This window comes from Leptosomus discolor, chromosome 9 (assembly GCF_034619465.1).
Source record: "Leptosomus discolor isolate bLepDis1 chromosome 9, bLepDis1.hap2, whole genome shotgun sequence".
NCBI lineage: Eukaryota > Metazoa > Chordata > Aves > Leptosomiformes > Leptosomidae > Leptosomus > Leptosomus discolor.
The window spans coordinates 36,848,346-36,865,297 of NC_141399.1; the positions used below are offsets into that span (position 1 = coordinate 36,848,346).

The 16,952-nt window shown below is 58.5% G+C and overlaps 1 protein-coding gene across 1 annotated transcript; it reads right to left on the reverse strand.

Moving 5' to 3' along the window:
- Nucleotides 1-248: 248 nt before the first annotated feature.
- Nucleotides 249-8,613, reverse strand: BTK (Bruton tyrosine kinase). Its single transcript, XM_086470006.1, has 18 exons — nucleotides 8,466-8,613; nucleotides 8,202-8,300; nucleotides 7,875-7,943; nucleotides 7,212-7,293; nucleotides 5,497-5,625; nucleotides 5,323-5,390; nucleotides 4,611-4,792; nucleotides 4,225-4,287; nucleotides 3,916-3,970; nucleotides 3,537-3,619; nucleotides 3,300-3,427; nucleotides 3,075-3,149; nucleotides 2,547-2,718; nucleotides 2,059-2,275; nucleotides 1,361-1,425; nucleotides 759-877; nucleotides 469-626; nucleotides 249-320 (listed from the first exon to the last, which is right to left on the reverse strand). The coding sequence occupies exons 1-18, from the start codon at nucleotides 8,604-8,606 to the stop codon at nucleotides 249-251; spliced, it is 1,977 nt and encodes a 658-aa protein (XP_086326132.1). The 5' UTR covers nucleotides 8,607-8,613.
- Between the last annotated feature and the right edge of the window lie 8,339 nt (nucleotides 8,614-16,952).

Genomic DNA, 16,952 nt, shown 5'->3' on the forward strand with positions numbered 1-16,952 from the left:
AGGGTCCCCGCCTCTGTCCTTGGCTGTGAGGGGGCCCCGCCGGTGACGGGGGCCGCGGTGGCAGCCGTGAGGGCCCCTCGGGCCCCTACGTGCCCAGGGAGTGGCCAGTGAGGTGTCCGTGACAGCGGTGCTGAGGCACCGTCCGGTGCGCAGGTCTGCCCTGGCGGGCGGCGGAGCAGCACTGGCCCAGCAGTACCGGCCACCGGCACCAGGCAGGGGTCAGCGGGCCGGGCCGGCCCAGCCCGGGGTCAGGGCTCCTCGTCCGTGATCTCGAGGATGCTGCCCAGCAGCGAGGTGAAGGTGGGGCGCTCCTCAGCCTTCTGCAGTGCGAGAGGGGAGAGCCCTGCTGGAGCCTGCTGCCTGCCCCCCCGCTCCCTGGGGAGCCACGCAGCCGTGTCAGCCCCCGCAGGGCAGCTGGGGGTGATCACGGGGGGGGGGGGGGGGGGGGGGGGGGGGAGAGCAATGTACCTCATGCCAGCAGCTGTACATGATGGCGTAGACCCGCTCTGAGGCCTGCTGCGGCCGGTAGAGGCGCAGGCCTTGGATGACGTGCTCTGTTGTCTCACTGTTATTAAACCTCTCATAAGGCATCTTTCCCAGAGAGTAAACTTCCCACATCAGAACGCCTGTTACAGGAAACAGCAGGGACGGTTCATGGCATGGGAGCACCCGTGCCTGAAGGTAGTTTGCAGGGGAGCTCACTGTTGTTGGGGCACCCTCTCTTCCCAACCCCCGAGTCATTAATGCTGTGCTCTTACCAAAAGCCCAGACGTCAGACTTGCTGCTGAACTTGCTGTACAGAAGCACTTCAGGGGGAGACCACCGCACAGGAAACTTTGACCCCATGGAGCTTGTGTATTCGTCATCTAGAACGTACCTGCAGCAGATAAATGGATCAGGGTGCCTGTCTTGGATTTCACATTTCGCTCCTCCACGCAACTGACCAAGCCCAAAAGGAATCGACAGCTCTCAGAGTGACCAGAGGTTGCACTCCAAATGGGTTTCAACAGGCAAACATGTCCCTTTGCAAACAAGTGTATGTTAGTCAAGACTGGGGAAAGGATAGAGTAATACAGAAGCATAGCAAAAAGGGGATATGCAGAGAAAGCTGCAGGCAGGAGACTTAGAGGTGGGGGAAAGAAGCAGCAAAGAGAGGGGTAAAAGGGACCGGAGAAGTAAGAAAGGGGTGGTGGAAAGTGGAGAGGCAGAAGGTTGAGCCAGATAGATGAAGCGGAAAGACAGGAGAAGACAGAGGAAAAGCAGAGCTGGAGGATGGTGGGGAGAAAGACTGAAGTGTAGAAAAGACTGAAGGAGATGGGGGATTGAGACAGGAAGGTGACACAAGACGTATCTACCAGACCTGGAAAGCCCAAAATCCGATACTTTCACAATTCCTTGGTCATTCACCAAACAGTTGCGAGCAGCCTGCGGATGGAGAGATGGAGGCAGTCACCCCTACCTGCTGCTGCCTCTTCCATCCCTCCGGAACTTCATCTCGCCCCCACCCACTTAACACTTTGCCTCACTTTGTCCTGCAGGTTCACCTGGATTGGGGCAAGCTACAAAGTCCTCAGCAAAGATAGCAAGAGAGGCCTCCAGGCATCCTGTTGATCTACGGAGAGGTGACTTCCCTGGTGGGATTTTGCCTGAACAAAGCTGCACCAGGGGGAGATCAGGTACGACACCTAGCAGGACTGCAAGCCGGCAATGCCAGCCCAAGGCCTGCCAAACAGCAGGCTCAGCTTTTCATGGGAGTCAAGAGGTCCCTTTTCATGTCTGAGCCAGCGATGCTGCCTGTGCTGCCTAATGCAAACCCTGCCCTAGCCAAAAATGCATTTTCCATCCCCTGCCCTTTCTGCAGTCTCTGCTAACTCCCTGCAGAGCAGCGACTTCAGAGCATCCTGCCCACCCTTATGTGGGCGGGGAAGCTTAGGGGGATGATCTGCAGAGAAGGCTGCAGAGCTGCCTCTCCTCATGTTGAGGAACTAGCTGGACCCTGTGCAGGACACGCTGTGGCTGTCACTGAGCTGGAGATGTGTCCTCCAGCCACAGCCCTACCAGGTCTCGGTGCAGAAACTGCTTGGATTCCAGGTACTCCATAGCTTCACAGACGTCCTTGCACATCTCCAGCAGCTCGGCTGGCTGGAACCGCCGCCGAATTTCCCTCAGGAAGTTCAGGAGGCAGCCGTTGGCCATGTACTCAGTGATGATGAAGATGGGACGCTGCTTGGTGCAGACTCCATAGAGCTGCACCAGCTTCTCATGAGACAGGTTCCTGTGTGGGGAACAAGAAGGGCAATTCTGAGCATCTAGAAGGCCAAGCAGCAAAAGAAGCATCTGGGAAGAAGGAGCTGGTGAAGGGAAAGTGCTCCTGGCCCAGCCAGCGGTGGAAAAGCTCACGGGGGAATCAGCACAAAGGCAGTAGGTTCTCACACGCATTTTGCAGAGCATGAGGCTGCTTGAGACTGTTCGTCCACACCACCCAGGAGAGCAGCCATTCTGGCAAGGCATATCCAGCACTGACCTGCAGGCTGCTCACCACTTACATCATGACTTTGGCTTCATCGATAAACTCATCCTCTGACATGGAGCCCTCCCTGATCATCTTGATAGCAACGTTGTACTGGCCTCTCCATTTCCCGTACTTCACCACGCCAAACTGCCCCGTCCCCAGTTCCTTCAGGAAGGTCAGATCCTTCGGGTCAATCTCCCACGACCCTAGGACAGAAAGTGTGAGTGTAACGTGGGTGCAGGTGACCTCCCTGCAGGATGCTCCCAGTCATCTGATCTAGCAAGCCCAAGAAGAGCTCACAAGCATGTGCTGCTTGAAAAAACATCCAAAAAAATCCATGAAATCTGAGACCTGTTCCTCTAGGGGATGAGGAGCAAAGTAGCTTGTGGTGTCTCTTGGTCAGTACTGTCACCAGAGGGCCAGTGAGTGTTGGGAAGTGATTCCTGTGAAGGCTGTGAGCCCTGCTGCCATGGGACAGCCAGGATCCCAGCCCCAGAAAGCTACTGTTGATAGAGACAAGCCCTGCAACCAGGGAACCATGAAGTAGCCCAGGCCAGCTTACCGTAGCCAAGGCCAGCTGTGGAAGGAGCACTTTTCTGATGCTGAGACACGGGGTACTTCAGTCTGGATATGAGCCCTGAAACACAAAAAGCCAGATTGCCACACCACGCTTACCCACCCCATTGCAGCAGGGAACACAAGCCTCCTGCCTGCAGCCCAGGATGGTGAGGATACTGTTGTGTCAGTAACAATACCGCTGGCCTCACTCCGTCTCCCAAACACTGACCAGCAGAGTTGTGCTGATGGTATGTGATGAGCTCCGGGATTGTGTTGAACAGGTGCTTCTCTGCCAGGTAGTACTGGTTCTGCGGGGTGCAGCATACAACGTAATGGCGGATCGTGCCTTGGGGGTCTCTGGAGAGACAGTATGTGGGGTCAGCAGCATGGGGAGGACAGGCGGGGGGTGAGGGGTGCCTGGAGGGACCCTCTGAGGTAGGAGGAAGCTGTTCTTAGATCCACTTACACAGAGGACTTGGCATAGACGGAGACTGTGTATTTCCCCGTCTTGCTGGTGGAGTCTCGGACAATGAAGCCCCCTTCCTTACCCTAAAACAGAAAGGGCAGGGGGAACAGGGTGGTTGTGGAGAAACTTGAAGTGAGTGAAGATAACAGCATGGCTGGAGAGGGTGAAATAAGTCAGAGGAGTCCATGCCTGGGGGGCCACCTCCTGAAGTGCCTTCCAGGAGGAGGTCATGTTGGGGTACACATGATTCCTGGGGCTGTTGGGGCGACACTCGCCTCCCAGTGCAAGCCAGGCCTGGTCCGATGGTGGACACAACATGACAGCAGCCCATGGAGGGCTGGTGTGTAGAAAGGACCCAGCCTCGGGAGTCAACACTTACCTCCTCTTTCAGCAGCTGCTCTGCTTGGCTCCGAGTGATATTCTTTGAGTACCACCTGAAACAGGGACACAGCCATCAGGGAGATCACCGCTGTGCCCAGCTTGGGCTGACCCTGGCCCAGCCAGGACGGGCGGTGCCAGGAACAGGGCAGAGATGGCTGTCATAGGGCCAGAAGCTCTCAAAGGGCGTGCAAGGGGGAGAGCGATCCAGATAGGCTGGGCTCGCAGGCTGCGTGGGTTAACAGAACTGAATGTAAAAAGTCTCTGACCAAGGACAACTTGCCACATCCCTTCACTTTCTCTTACTCACTCAAAGATCTCCAGGGAATTGCTAGTTTCAGTGACATAGTTGCTGGGGATGTATCCTTCCCTCCTGCAGAAGAAAAGGGGCTGGTCACACACTGATGGAGGAGGCCAAGGGGAAAGCAGGTTCCTGTCCCAGAAGGCTGAGTAGAAATGGGCTCAAAAACCTTGGCACAAACCCATTTGGGTTCATGCTCGGGGAGGGCTGATACCACAGCCCTCTTCAGTCTCCCTCACCCTCCTCACGGGCCATCCCCCGTGGGAGCCCGCACACAGGCAGGCAGCCTGTCCTAACCCCCGCGATGCTGAAGAGGTGCGTTTGCCCCCCAGTGCCTTGGCACCCCAAGAGGGCACCATTATGGGGCGAGTGCCGCAGGCAGTGGGAGCTCTTACCCGTTCTTGTCACGGGCTTTCCACCAGGGCAGGTGGCTTTCCTCCAGGATGAAGTACTCCTCGCCCTTCTGCAGTTGCAGGTCCTGTGCATTCATCGGCACGTAGTTGTAGAGGGCCACCACCTTCTTCATTTCTCCTGCTGTGCTGGGGGCTGGCTCGGGAGGCAGGGGCTTCATCACCATCTTCCCGAGCGAGGGAGAGCATGGGACACGGTGAAGCTGGCAGACACACTGTTTCCCAGGCAAGACCCTCCCCAGGCCTGGCAGGGCAGTGGGCTCAAGCCAGGTCAGCACATCATTCATCTCAGCTCTCACATCTATCTCCACCAGGAGACCATTCCCCCTGCAGCGCTTTTTATTGCAACCTTGGGGATATATATATATAGATATATATATATACAATATATACACACCTCCTTGGAGACCCATCCTCACAAAGTATAAGTGTTTTCTCTCTACTTTTTGGCTTAACCTTGACTCCTCCACCCTATATCAGGGCTTCTCCATCCTCCCAGCTCCTCCTTGTGAGGTCATTTGACTTTCCTCCAGGCCTTTGGGCTCCATCCCTTGTCAAGCTCCTTCTCCCTTAGGGCACCATCCCCCTCCAGAGCAGAGCCCTGGCTTGTACATCTCTGAGCAACGCCCTGTCAGTCATTGAGCGTGTTAGCTTTTCCCAACCTTGGGGCAAGCCCACATGCTGACGCTGCCCCTACCTGGTCCTCCTCAGGAGTGGGGGGAAGAGGCTTCTTTGTCTTGCGATGCGACCGCCCAACTTTTAAACCTTCAGAACAGAAAAAGGACTAAGGTGAGAAGAGATCCCCGGCGTCATGCTGCAGTGGTCCCCAGGGGCTGGGGACGGGGAAAGGGGAGGGTGCCTAGTGTCTTACTGCCATTCTTGCTCTCCAGGATCTGACAGCCCATGGCATTCTTGGCTGTCTGGGAGCAGCACAGGTACTGGCCGTCAATCCAGAAGCAAGGGTGATACTTCTGTACCAGGTCGCTGTTGTACCGGATCACTGTGGCAGAGGAGGGGAGATGTATGTGACCCAAGGCTGCGTCCCCAGCTCGCTGCAGAGCTGTCTGCTCCCTGAATGCCCATGATCAGCCCCGTTATACGATTTCACCCTCTGCTGTGCTACTGATAGAGAGTCACATGTGGCCCTGCTGCTTGGGTTTCCCTCAGCCCATCGCTCGTGTTTTGGTGCTGCAGCTATGCAAACCCTGTGCCACAAAACCCTTAGCTCAGGGAGGGCCCGGCCTTTCCTCTCAGATTTGATCAAAGCTCTTCAGCAGCTCTGCAAAGGGGCACCAGCACGCCTGGAGGGCCACAGGTCCTGCTGTGACTGCCCCTCCTGCCAGCCGAAATGTCCAGCAACCCCCGGGCTGCTGAGGCACACAGTTCACAGCTCTTTTGAACCTTTTTTTTTTTTTTTTTTTCAGAAATGGGGAGGGAGGCCAGTGCTGTGCCTGGTTTGTCCATGGGGAAAGCAGGTCACTGTCACCATCCCCTGCCTGCTCAGAGACTTCCCTCGCTGGGAGACTGCTCCCTCTCCAGGCAGGCACCGACCAGCTTCCTTGTGCTTCTCAAGCCAGAGGGACAACTGGACGTGCTAAACACCACTGCAGCACAGTGCTGGCCCACAGCAGCTCCACGGGGTGCAGAGGGCCCCTTCTCTGGTGGAGCAGGACAAGGGCATCCTGACAGCAAAAGGCCAGCATTTCTTCTCCCCTTTTGCCTGTGGATTTTACACGGGCTTCAGCTGCCACAACAAGCCCCCTCCTGTCGCATGGAAGCGGAGAGAGGGCTGGCTGCCTGCTGGGACAGAGCAGCAGGGCTCTCGTGAAATAACCGACTTCCCCGTTATCAGCCTGCTCTGCTTCCGCCTCGCTCAGGCAAACTTCCTCGTGTCAATTTGAGCAGCTAATCTCACCTCACCAGCACAAAGCCACAGCAAGATACACATGCACCAAGAGATATACACAGGCAGCTTCAGCAGATTTTGGCCGACTGCAGACATGCGAGTCCCTCCGCACAGCGCTGCCGCAACACACTCTCAACTCGAGCAGGTAGCACGCACACAGCGGAGTGTGTTAGTTCAGCAGCACTGACGGAGGCTTGGGGCAGGCTGGGACACGCTCCCTGGCTTTTTGTCTGTGTTTCCTAAAGCACTGGGGGCCCTACCCTCTCCTTGTGTGCCTGTACGGCTGTGTGGCCACATCTGCTATTTCCTGTTGCCCTCAGTAACTTCTGAGCCTGCTTGAGCCCATTTGGAGCAGGCTTGTGAGAGGGCAAGAAGCCTCAGCCAAGGTGGCTGCAGCGCTGCAGAAGTCTCAAGGTGGCAGAGGTGAGTGTCCGCCTCCCCTGGGCGGGAGCGGCTGGTGTCAGCTCAGGAACGTTAGGGAGCGTGCACGTGAGGGCACGGCCTTAACGGGCCCTTGTCATGGCAGAAGCTTCTGACCAGCTCCTGCTCTTCCGTAGGCACGGGATAACGGAGCCACGGGATAGCAAGCCCCTGGAAACGCGGCGCTCCGGGCCGTGCCGCGTGCCCAGCTGATGGTGTGTGTTTGCTTCCCGAGGGAGCCACAGAGCCCCCAGACTCACCGCTCTTCAGCTGGTGGATCCAGCGTTTGCGCAACTCCTCTGTCGGGGAGAAGACGTAGAGGGGCCCTTCGTCATATACCACCTGCAGAACCACATGCTTCAGCGCCCCAGCTGGGGGTCTCCCGGGGAGGATGGGGGGAGTTGAGGCTTATGGCCAGCCCGAGCAGCCGGTGCAGAGTACAAGCCGTGCCGGTGTGTGCTGGCCCCGCTGGTGCTCACGGGACCGTGGCAGAGAGGTTATAAATAAGCCCCCTCCCCCGAGACTTTCCACTTCCTTCTCTGACTTTCAGTGTGTCGGGGGCTGAGCTGGGTGCCAGCAGCGGCAGGCAGCTGGGTCGGGGGCTGAGCTGGCAGCTATCAGCCAGCATCCCTCCAGCATCAGCCAGGGGACCGAAAGGGGCGGGACAGAGCTCAGAAGCAGGTTTCCATCTAAGCAGCCCCCTTAAATAGAGCTGCCCAATTCCTCAGGGCTTGCAGCGGCTCACCTGCCTGCCCCATGAATTACAGACAGCAGCAGGGCCTCCCCAAACGGCTGACTGACACCTGGCACGGGGGCAGCGACGCTGTGTTTGGCCCCAGGTCCCTCCAGGGTCTCCCCCCCCCCCCCCAGCACCCTGCAGCCAGGCAGAGGGAACTGGCAAAGGAGGTGCAGCAAGGACTCACCTGGAAGGGGTAGGGGAACCGCTCAATGATTGAGATCTGCTCCATGTTGTTGTAATCCTCTCCTTTCCTCTGGAAGAGAGAGGCAGAGATGGACATTGGCACCTTACTGCTCGGCTGCTGGCATCTCCCCTGGGACCCGCAGCCTTTGGCATCCCCCCGCTTTTGTGTCAAGCTGGACCCCTGGTATGGTATGGGCTGTGGGTGCAGAGCCCCCCATGCCAAGCAGGGTTGTCCCCCATTCCCACCACCCCAGGGCAGGGTAACTCTCCCTACTTCCCCAGTGAGGGGACAGGGAGACACAAGCAGGGACCCTGGGACCTTCCTCACCGGGACCTGCCGCTCAGGCGGAGGGTTGTTTTCAGGCACCACCGTCTCCACACAGGTGATCTTCTCAATGTCCACAGAGCCCTTCTTACTGCCGCGGCGCTGCGAGAGACACGGACGGTTTGAATGATGACCAAGAGGAAGACCTGGGCAGAATCAAGCCAACCACTGTCCCCATCCAACCACCCCTTGGGCTGCGTGCTGGCAAGGGACAACCGGTGACCCGTGGGCACTGCCATGGCGCAGCCCCTGTGGCTGCCGACTCACCCCCCGCTCAAAGTCATACTCGTAGTAGGACAGCTTGCTCTCCGTCAGCAGGAACAAGCGCTTCTTGAAGTTGAGGGGAGACGTTTTCTTCTTCTGCTGCGAGCGCTTCAAGAAGATGCTCTCCAGGATGACGCTGGCCATGTTGGCCCCCCGGCCTCCTCCGCACCGTGCTCGCTGGGTTGCTGCGGGCAGGACCACACCAACACAGTGCTTGCTCAGCTGAAAACCTGCCAACTGCTGGGCTTCACTCACGCGCACTCTCCCCCCTGCCTGGGGGGCAGCCAGGGGGTGCTGGGACCCCCACGGGGGGAATCAGCTGCAGACGTGTGCAGGCAGGTCAGCGTGGGGTATTTGCGATGTGACCCCTCCCGCCTCCTCTCCGACACCAGACTGTGGACCAAGCCACCACCCAGCCAGCTTTGGCTCCCGCCGGATGCTGGAGGGGCCCCCGGGTGTGCAGACCGACAGACTGACACAGATGGCTGGAGAGGGAGGGAGCCAGGGAAGCTGTGAGAAGCGTAGCCCTGGGGAGGAGCACAGAGCCTGAGCAGCGACACCCAGCAGGCTCCCTCCTCCCCTACAACGTGGTGCATGTGTGTGTTTGTGTGGGCTGTTTCCTCCTGCTGCACCGCAGGCTCTTCAGGCTGGGGACCTGCTGACTTGGCAGCGTGCAAGGGAAGGCTGGAGGAAGCCAGTCCCTAAAAAGTTGTGGGTAGATCCTGGCCCTGAATAGCTGCAGTGCTGTGCTGCCGAGAGCACAGAGTAAGCCCTAAAGTCATCCTTCCCCTCTGCGGCTGTGGAGCCTACAGGAGCGCAGGGATGATGCTCAACCCCCTTTCCTCCCCTGTAAGCAGTGCTTGCCAGAGGCCAGGCTTGAAGGGCTGCCTCCAGCTAGCAACCAGAGGAGTGAAATCCTCCGCCAGCCCTCCTCAGTGAAGCTCCTCTCCTGACTCTCTTCTCTGGGGATGGTCCAGGCAGGAAAGGGCTCAGATGAGCGCCTCGCGTCCCACTGCTGCCCTGCCTTCAGAGGGCTGGAAATCCGCCTTGGCCCATCTCTTGGAGCAGCCCATCCATCTCGCCTGGTGCCCCTCCATGCTGCACCTGGGCTCTGTGATACCCAGATGGTTCCAGCACCCCACAGAGCCACGCAGCTGGAGCTGTGGGCTTCTCCTCCTCTGAGGGCTGTAACCAACACCTGACTCCAGCCTGGACCCAATGGGGAGACAATGAGCTACGGGGAGCCACTGCTGAACTGTGATCCCCTGGAGCTCGCCTCCAAGTCTCCTGCCCCAACCACCTACGTGCCCTGCTTGCCCTTCACCTCCACCTTGGTCCCTTTTTTCTCCTACAAACACAGCTTTGGAGGGCAACTTGGGTTTCCCTCCCCTGCTGCTCGCAGCCTGTCTCCTCCAGGGCAGGCTCAGAGGTGGGCCAGTCAGGGGTTGGGCCTGCCCATGGGTAGCCCATCCACTCCCCCCACGCAGGAGGTAGGCGTTGGCTCACCTACAACAGATATCAGGTGGGGACCAAAGATGCCAGGAGTTGGTCCCACCTGCTGTGCCTCTCTCCATGGCATACCCCAGCCCAGGGGCAGGAGCAGGGGTGTCCCCCCATCCGCTGGCAATGCCCAGACCCTCCCAGCACAGATCCTGCTGCTGCAGTCCTGACCCTGCCCCACTGCAGTGCCTATAGCCAGAGAGGCTGAGGACAAGCAGGGTTCCCCCCTCCCAGGGTCTCACCTTCCCTCCCCTTGTGGCCCTCATGGCTCAGGCTTTTCTGGCTTGTTTGGGTGGGTTAAAAAAACAAACAAACAAACTTTAAAAATGAGTCATCAGAGCCTTTCCAAAAAACCAGCAGCCTCTGCTGGCTGATCCAGGCCCGGGGAGGAGGGAACTGGGGTCCCGGCTGGGGACAGGGCAGGTGGTAGCCACTGACCACAGACTGCTGGTGGGGTGGTGGGCAAGCCCAGAGGGACCCCAGCATCCCCCTGTAGCCCCATGCCTCAGTTTCCCTAGCAATAAAATGTGGCTGCCGGTACCATCCCAAGAGCAGGAGGGCTCCCATTGCTCACCCCCAGCACAGACACGGTGGCTGAGCAGAGTGGTCCGGGGCTCCAGGCCATCCCAACTGCAGTGCCGGGTCCCCAGAAGCTTTACCTTGAGTCACAGCAGCTGGGTCACCACCAGCAATGCCAGGCAGATGGGACACGTCCTCGCTGTGTCCTCTGGGACAGCACCACCAGAGAGGAAAGGACGATGAGCATCTCAGTGGGCTGTTCTGCCCCAGCATGGCATAGCTGCCCTGCCCCCCAGCACAGCCTCTCTGTCACCAGTACTGCCTCCCTGTCCCTAGCATGGCACAGCCTTCCTCTCCTTGGCACTGCCAGTGGCCCCAGTCTGTCCCTGCCTGTCCTTCGGGGTGGTGAGTGCCCCGTGGGACTCACACCCGCACACTGCCGCACTGTGACAGCAGAGGTGGCGAGTGGGTGGGTGGAAGCATGTCCCCCCCCTCCAGCTCATGTGACTTCCTGCCACTGTCACACCTCAGCCAAGTGTGCTTTGACACCACCATCGCCGGCCCCGCGCCACGAGAGGTTGTGCCCCACCATGGTCCTGGAGCCAACCCCCACAGGCTGGCTCCCTGGCCCCTGCCTGAGTCCTGCTAAGGAGCCACTGCTGGTTGATGGGGGGCTGCCAGGGGGCTGGCATGCGAAGGGCAAGTGCAAAGGGTGACAAGGTGTCTGGGAATGACAAACTCCACAGCCCCTGTGTTTCAGGTGCAGCCTGGAGGGTGACAAAAACGAAAGGTGGGAGGGACAGAGGAGAGAATCTCCCACATGGAAGACACCTGGGACCAGACCCAGAGCGGCACCCCAGCAGTCCCCAGTGCAAAAAGCATGAGCAAGGAGCAGTCAAAGGCACTGTCGGCACCCTGACCCCCCTGCTCTGGAGCACCCCTGGGGTCCCTGGCACCTGCACACCACCCTGATCCCAAGCTCTGCTGCAGCCCCAGAGGCCCTGGCACCCACACCCCACCCCACCATCCTGCTCTGCTGCACCCCCACGGCCCCCGGCACTGTAGCCCCATGGCACCTGTCCCACCCCCAGCCAGATGCCGCCTGCTCAGAGCTGGCCAGGCTGCGGGACAAGACTGCGCCTTCTCAGCTTGGCTCACCCACAGCTTGACACCGGGACGGCTCTCCTGCCCCTGGCAGGCGTCATGGCCCCTGGCGCCGCCGAGGAGGCGAGCAGAGACGCGAGGCCACAAGCCGGTGCCCCATGGAGGCCCTCCCTCCAGCCACGCTAACGGGACCGCGCTGGCACCCCGGCCACCCCCGCGTCCCGCTCCCCGCCATGCCTCTCCCCGTGCCACGCGGTGCCGGCACACGGCTCCCCCGGGCCCTCCGTGCCCCAGCGCACTCACCGAGCCCTCCCGCCACCGCGGCGGCCAGCCGGGGTCCCGCTGCGCCCACCGCCCTGCGCCCGCCCCGAGCGGCCCGGCCTGGGTGGCTGTGGCGGCGGGGTGGCAGGCAGGCACGGCGGGGTCGGCCGCGCAGGGAGGAAGGACGGGGCCGGTCAACCCCACCCTTTCAGTTCCCCTTTTTTTTGGTTTCTGACTCAAAAGCAGCAGCTGTGTTTCCTTCTGGAGGCAGCCGAGCCACCTCCATGGGGCTGCCGGGGCTCGGGCTGCGGCCCAGGCCTGCCCCGCACGGAGGGGAAGGGGAGCCTGGACACGGCGCCAGGGCTGCGGGGCTGGGCCGGGGGCACTGGAGTGCAGGGCCGGGGATGGGGCTGGGGGCTGAGCTGTGGGGCGGGCGGGGGGCAGCGCCATGGTCCTGCTGGTGGCTGCCCCTGCTCCCCGTGTCTCACACCCTGCGCATCCCACAGATCCCCCCCACGCCCTGCCACCCCCACTGCCACGTACCCCCCCAGCCCCTACGCACTGCACCCTAACTCCTCCGCGGCCCCCCCCCCCCCCCGCAAACCCCGCACCCCCGAGCCCCCCCCCGCACCCCCGCCCCGGGCCGCCGCCCAGCTCTCCTCCCGCGGGCAGGGGGCGCTGCGCGCCCAGGGCTTGACGGGCCGCCTGCTCTCCCTGCGCCCCTCCTCTCTATGGTGTGTGTGTGTGTCCGTCCCCCCCCCCCCCCGCTCCCATCTGTTTCCGCTTCCGGGGCGCTCCCTCTCTGCGGACGCGGGCGACAAGATGGTGGGTACTGGCGGTACTGGGCTTTGGACCCGGCTCCATCCGCTGCCATCGGCCCCGGCGGCGGCTCCCTCCGCCCGGCTGAGGCGCTGGCCGCTGTAACGAGTGCTTGGCCGGCGGCTAGGCCGGGGCGGGGCGGCGGGGGGAGGCCGTAGGCCCGGGATGGTGGCGCAGGGCCTCCCCCAGGGGAGGGGAAGGAGGGCCGGGCTGCGCTCGGCAGCGGCGGGGAGAAAGGCCCCCGGAGCGCGGTGTGGTGTCTCTTCGGCTCCCTGCGCGGCTCCTGGCCGTGCTGACCGACTTCTCCTTGCCCTTCCAGGTGAACGTCCCGAAAACCCGTCGAACCTACTGCAAGAAATGTGGCAAGCACCAGCCGCACAAAGTCACGCAGTACAAGAAGGGGAAGGACTCCCTCTACGCCCAGGGTAGGGGCGGCTGCGCTCCGGAGGCTCTGGGGCAGAGCCCGGGGGAAGCTGCGCGGGGCGCGGGTGGCCATGCCCCGTGCCAGAGTGAGGGCTGTGGGCAGAGTGCGCGGCTGTGGGAGAAGGCGGAGATGCTTCTGATCGGTTGTGCCGCTCCAGGCTGGGGTCTGTGAGGGTTTGGTACAAGTGCTAGTGGCGCTTGTAGTGTGTCTTGTTACCTAAACAGCTGTTTCCTCCTATAGGAAAAAGACGCTACGATAGGAAGCAAAGTGGCTACGGGGGCCAGACAAAGCCCATCTTCCGTAAGAAGGTGAGTGCTGCTCCTAGAAGGAGGACCTGAAGCTTTCTTGGCAGTCCATATGCCCAGCAGCCTTGTGGTGGTCCTGGGCTCAAGCCATGTTATGGCAACTCTGTGCTGGTGGTGCTGTCCGGGGAGTGCAAGTTCCCCGTCCACATCTGCTCATCTTCCCTGCTGCTCCGATCTCGCGTAGGTGCTTCTGTTTTTGCAGGAGCAACACAGTGTGTGTTCGCAGAGCAGATTCTGCAGGGAGCCTTGATGCTATTAGGGGAGCGGGGTCTTACTGGAAGGGATAATTTTAACGAAAGGAGTGTGTTTCTCATTGCTCCCCAAAGGCAACGAGGGCAGCAAGGGGAAAGGGAGCCTGCAGCTTGCTTTCCTTGTGTCCTTGAAGTGCCGGTAGTTTATCACTGAAACTGCTGGGTTTGTGAGGCTCTGCCTAGTGAGGCTGCCTTCCCTGACAAGGGTATGATAGAAGCGAAGCGTGTGCAGCTCCTGGGGATACTGCAGAACACCACATCGTGTGCTTGCAGTCCGCTGCCTGCAGGGAAGTCCATGTGGCTGCGGCAGTGAATGAGAGCTGCTGCGTTAGGCCTTTCCTGAGAGTCTCAAAGCAGCAGCGGAAGGGCAGCAGCGCATTCTGCTGCAGATGAGTTGCAGAAACCTGCTGCTGTCATCCTTCCTCTTCAGTGTGGATACCTGGACTGCAGTCTTGCAGCGCGTTTTCCCTCTGTGCTTCTGTGCACCTCCTGCCAAGGAGCTGCAGGTGGGGGCTGAAATCTGTGGTGTTTACAGCAGGGAGGCAAAACCCGATGAGCTGATGTGTTACAGTTTTTGTGTGAACTCTTTGACTTATGCTTATAGAGCTACTTGGGTTGTTGCTGGAAAGCTCTGGTGTCCCGCTGGTGAAGTCCAAGTATTCTTCCAGCAAAAAGAAAAAAAAAAATGAGATAGCAGTTTTTCAAGTTGATTTTCTGCCAGGAAGTGGGGAGACCTTGCAGAAAATGCTTCTGCAAGCAGAGTACACAAAGCAGCTGTACTGCTCTTGCAGTTTGGCATTGTGCACCTGAACACTGTCGTACCCATTTCTGTTTCTTCCCAGTCAGCATTGTATGGATGATTGGCCGAGGCTTATAACCAGTGGTTACAGGTCTGACCAGCTGCTACAGTAGCCTCTCACCTTGGGTTCTTCCCTCTGTAGTCTTCTGGGTTTCATCTGACTTCTCAGTAGCTGCAGGTCCGCATTGAGCACACTGTGTCTGCTCCTTCCAGGGCAGGTCTGTAAGTTGTGCTGCTTTCAGGTGTTTTTTCTGCCTGGCTTTCTGCTGAACTTCTCCTGAGCACTGTGCATCTGTTCTCCCACACTGCAGAAGCACGTGTTCCCTGGTACGTTCACTGGCAGAGACGTTCTTCCAGCATGGCTGATCTCTGCAGGGGACCCACTGAATGCTTTTGTCACTGTCCCTTATTGTGAAGGTACAGATCCGCTGCACTCCGGTACTGATCCTTAAGTTGCCTCCTTGTTTTTAATGGAGGGAGCCCAAATCTGTTGGTAGTCTTTTTCTTTCCACTTGGAGAACAAGCTGCTGAATCTTCAGGAGTGCAGGCAACAAGCTTTTTCTGAGAGCAGCTGTTTGTCTGCTTGTGGGCCTTTTGTTCATTGCATTGACAGGCTCTGCTCCTCTACTCCCAGGCTAAGACCACGAAGAAGATTGTGCTGAGGCTGGAGTGCGTAGAGCCCAACTGCAGGTCCAAGAGGATGCTGGCGATTAAGAGGTGCAAGCACTTTGAGCTGGGAGGAGACAAGAAGAGAAAGGTAGGTTTGTGTACAGTGAGTGGCTGAGAAAGGGTGGCAACATTCCGTGGTGAATAAACTCGCTCTGTCTCTTCCTTCTTACAGGGCCAGGTGATCCAGTTCTGAGGTCCGTGCTGCTCGTTGTTATGGACCATATTAAAGTATTTGGAAGTGACCTGTTGCTTGGTTTTGAGTACCTTCCCTTGGTGGTGGGGTGGGACTTGCAAGTACATCAACCCAGCAGGAAGGTGTTGCTTGCAAAGCCGCTTAGTAAGGGAACGGTTTGTAATCCGAAGGCTTTTGATAAAAAACCTGCCAGTGGCCGGGATCTCGTTGCTGTGTTACGAAGGGGTGTTTTAGAATATACCTAGAGCCTGAGGCTCTGATGGGGTTTTGCACCAGTGGCTTCTCTGTGTGAGCGTTGTGCTGCTGCTTTTTCTTCAGCCTTGTTTAGGAGCTTCCATGGTAGGAGGCTGTCTTCAAAAGGGCCGCCTCTAACCTTCTGCAGTGTGTTTCATTTAAAAGAGTTCACATCTATTGTGGCAGTTCCGTTTCAGGAATACTGTGGTGAATTTGATGAAGGAATTGATATGGTAGATGAAGTAATGGTTGAAAAAAAGATACAGAACTGCCTGAGTAGGCTTTTTTCCTCTCCAAGCCCTAAGGGGCAACACATGAGCAAAGGCCCTGGAGCAGCTCTAGTGGGTTTAGTACCAGGGATGTCATCAGATGAAGTGTCACCGGCACCATTAGGTGTTACGACCTGTGTGCGGTGGCTGTGAGTGTTATGGTAACTCGGAGACAGGAGAGGGACAGCTTTGTGCCCATGGTTCCTCCAGCTGCATGCTGTCACACTGGAAGGGATGGCGTCAGAGGCCTCAGCTGCCTGCTCCCCGTGTCTGACTGCTGTTGACACCTCTTAGAATTTTCCTTAAAAGAAAACGCTTGAGCACAGCACTGAAGTATCAAATGAGCAGTGACTGATGGGCAGCTACCGAGAGCGTGGTGCGTTACAAGAGCCTGCCCCGGGGTTTGATGGGATCATCCACTGGAGGCAGCGGCATGTGAGCAGGGAGTTACTGTCAGCAGGTGCCAGGAAGGCAACACAAGGCTCTCAAGAGTAACTCTCTTGCGGAGATAGAGCTGGGGGATGGAGAAAGGCCTGTTCCTATCTTCACAGGCACTGAGAGCGCCCAGTTACCGAACAGGTAACAGAATTTGTGTTTTTGCTTATTCAGTAGTGGCTGATGTGATTGGCGTTTTCTGACTCCTGCTGCTTAAGCTGTTGGCAGCAGTGGCTGTGGCCTCTGCCTATTTGATGGACTGTATGGCTGCATCGTGTCAGCTTTACTGCGTGCTGTTTGTAGTGATCATGACAAATGTCACAACAAACTGGTGACTGGAACAAACAGGCCTGTTTTCTAAAACCTGCTTTAATGTCAGATACCATGCTGTACTCTGTACAGGGGAATTAAGAAAAAGCTTAGCCTTTTAAAGGGACACTTTAATCAAAGCGCTTCATCACAGAGATAAGAACAAACCAGACATCCTGATTGTGTAGCAGTCAGAAGAGAACATACTTGTGCATGATGGTTGCATAAGTGATTAAGTATCCATCTCCTGTCTCAGAAGGACCTGTGTTCAACCTAAAGGCTACTGCCAGCAGTGGAAAGAAAGCACACAGGCATTTCTGGAAGGCAGCTCTCTGAGGAAGGGGACGCCAGTGGCGCTGTCAAGGGTGGAGAGGGAATTGTCATCTAACGAGAAGTGAC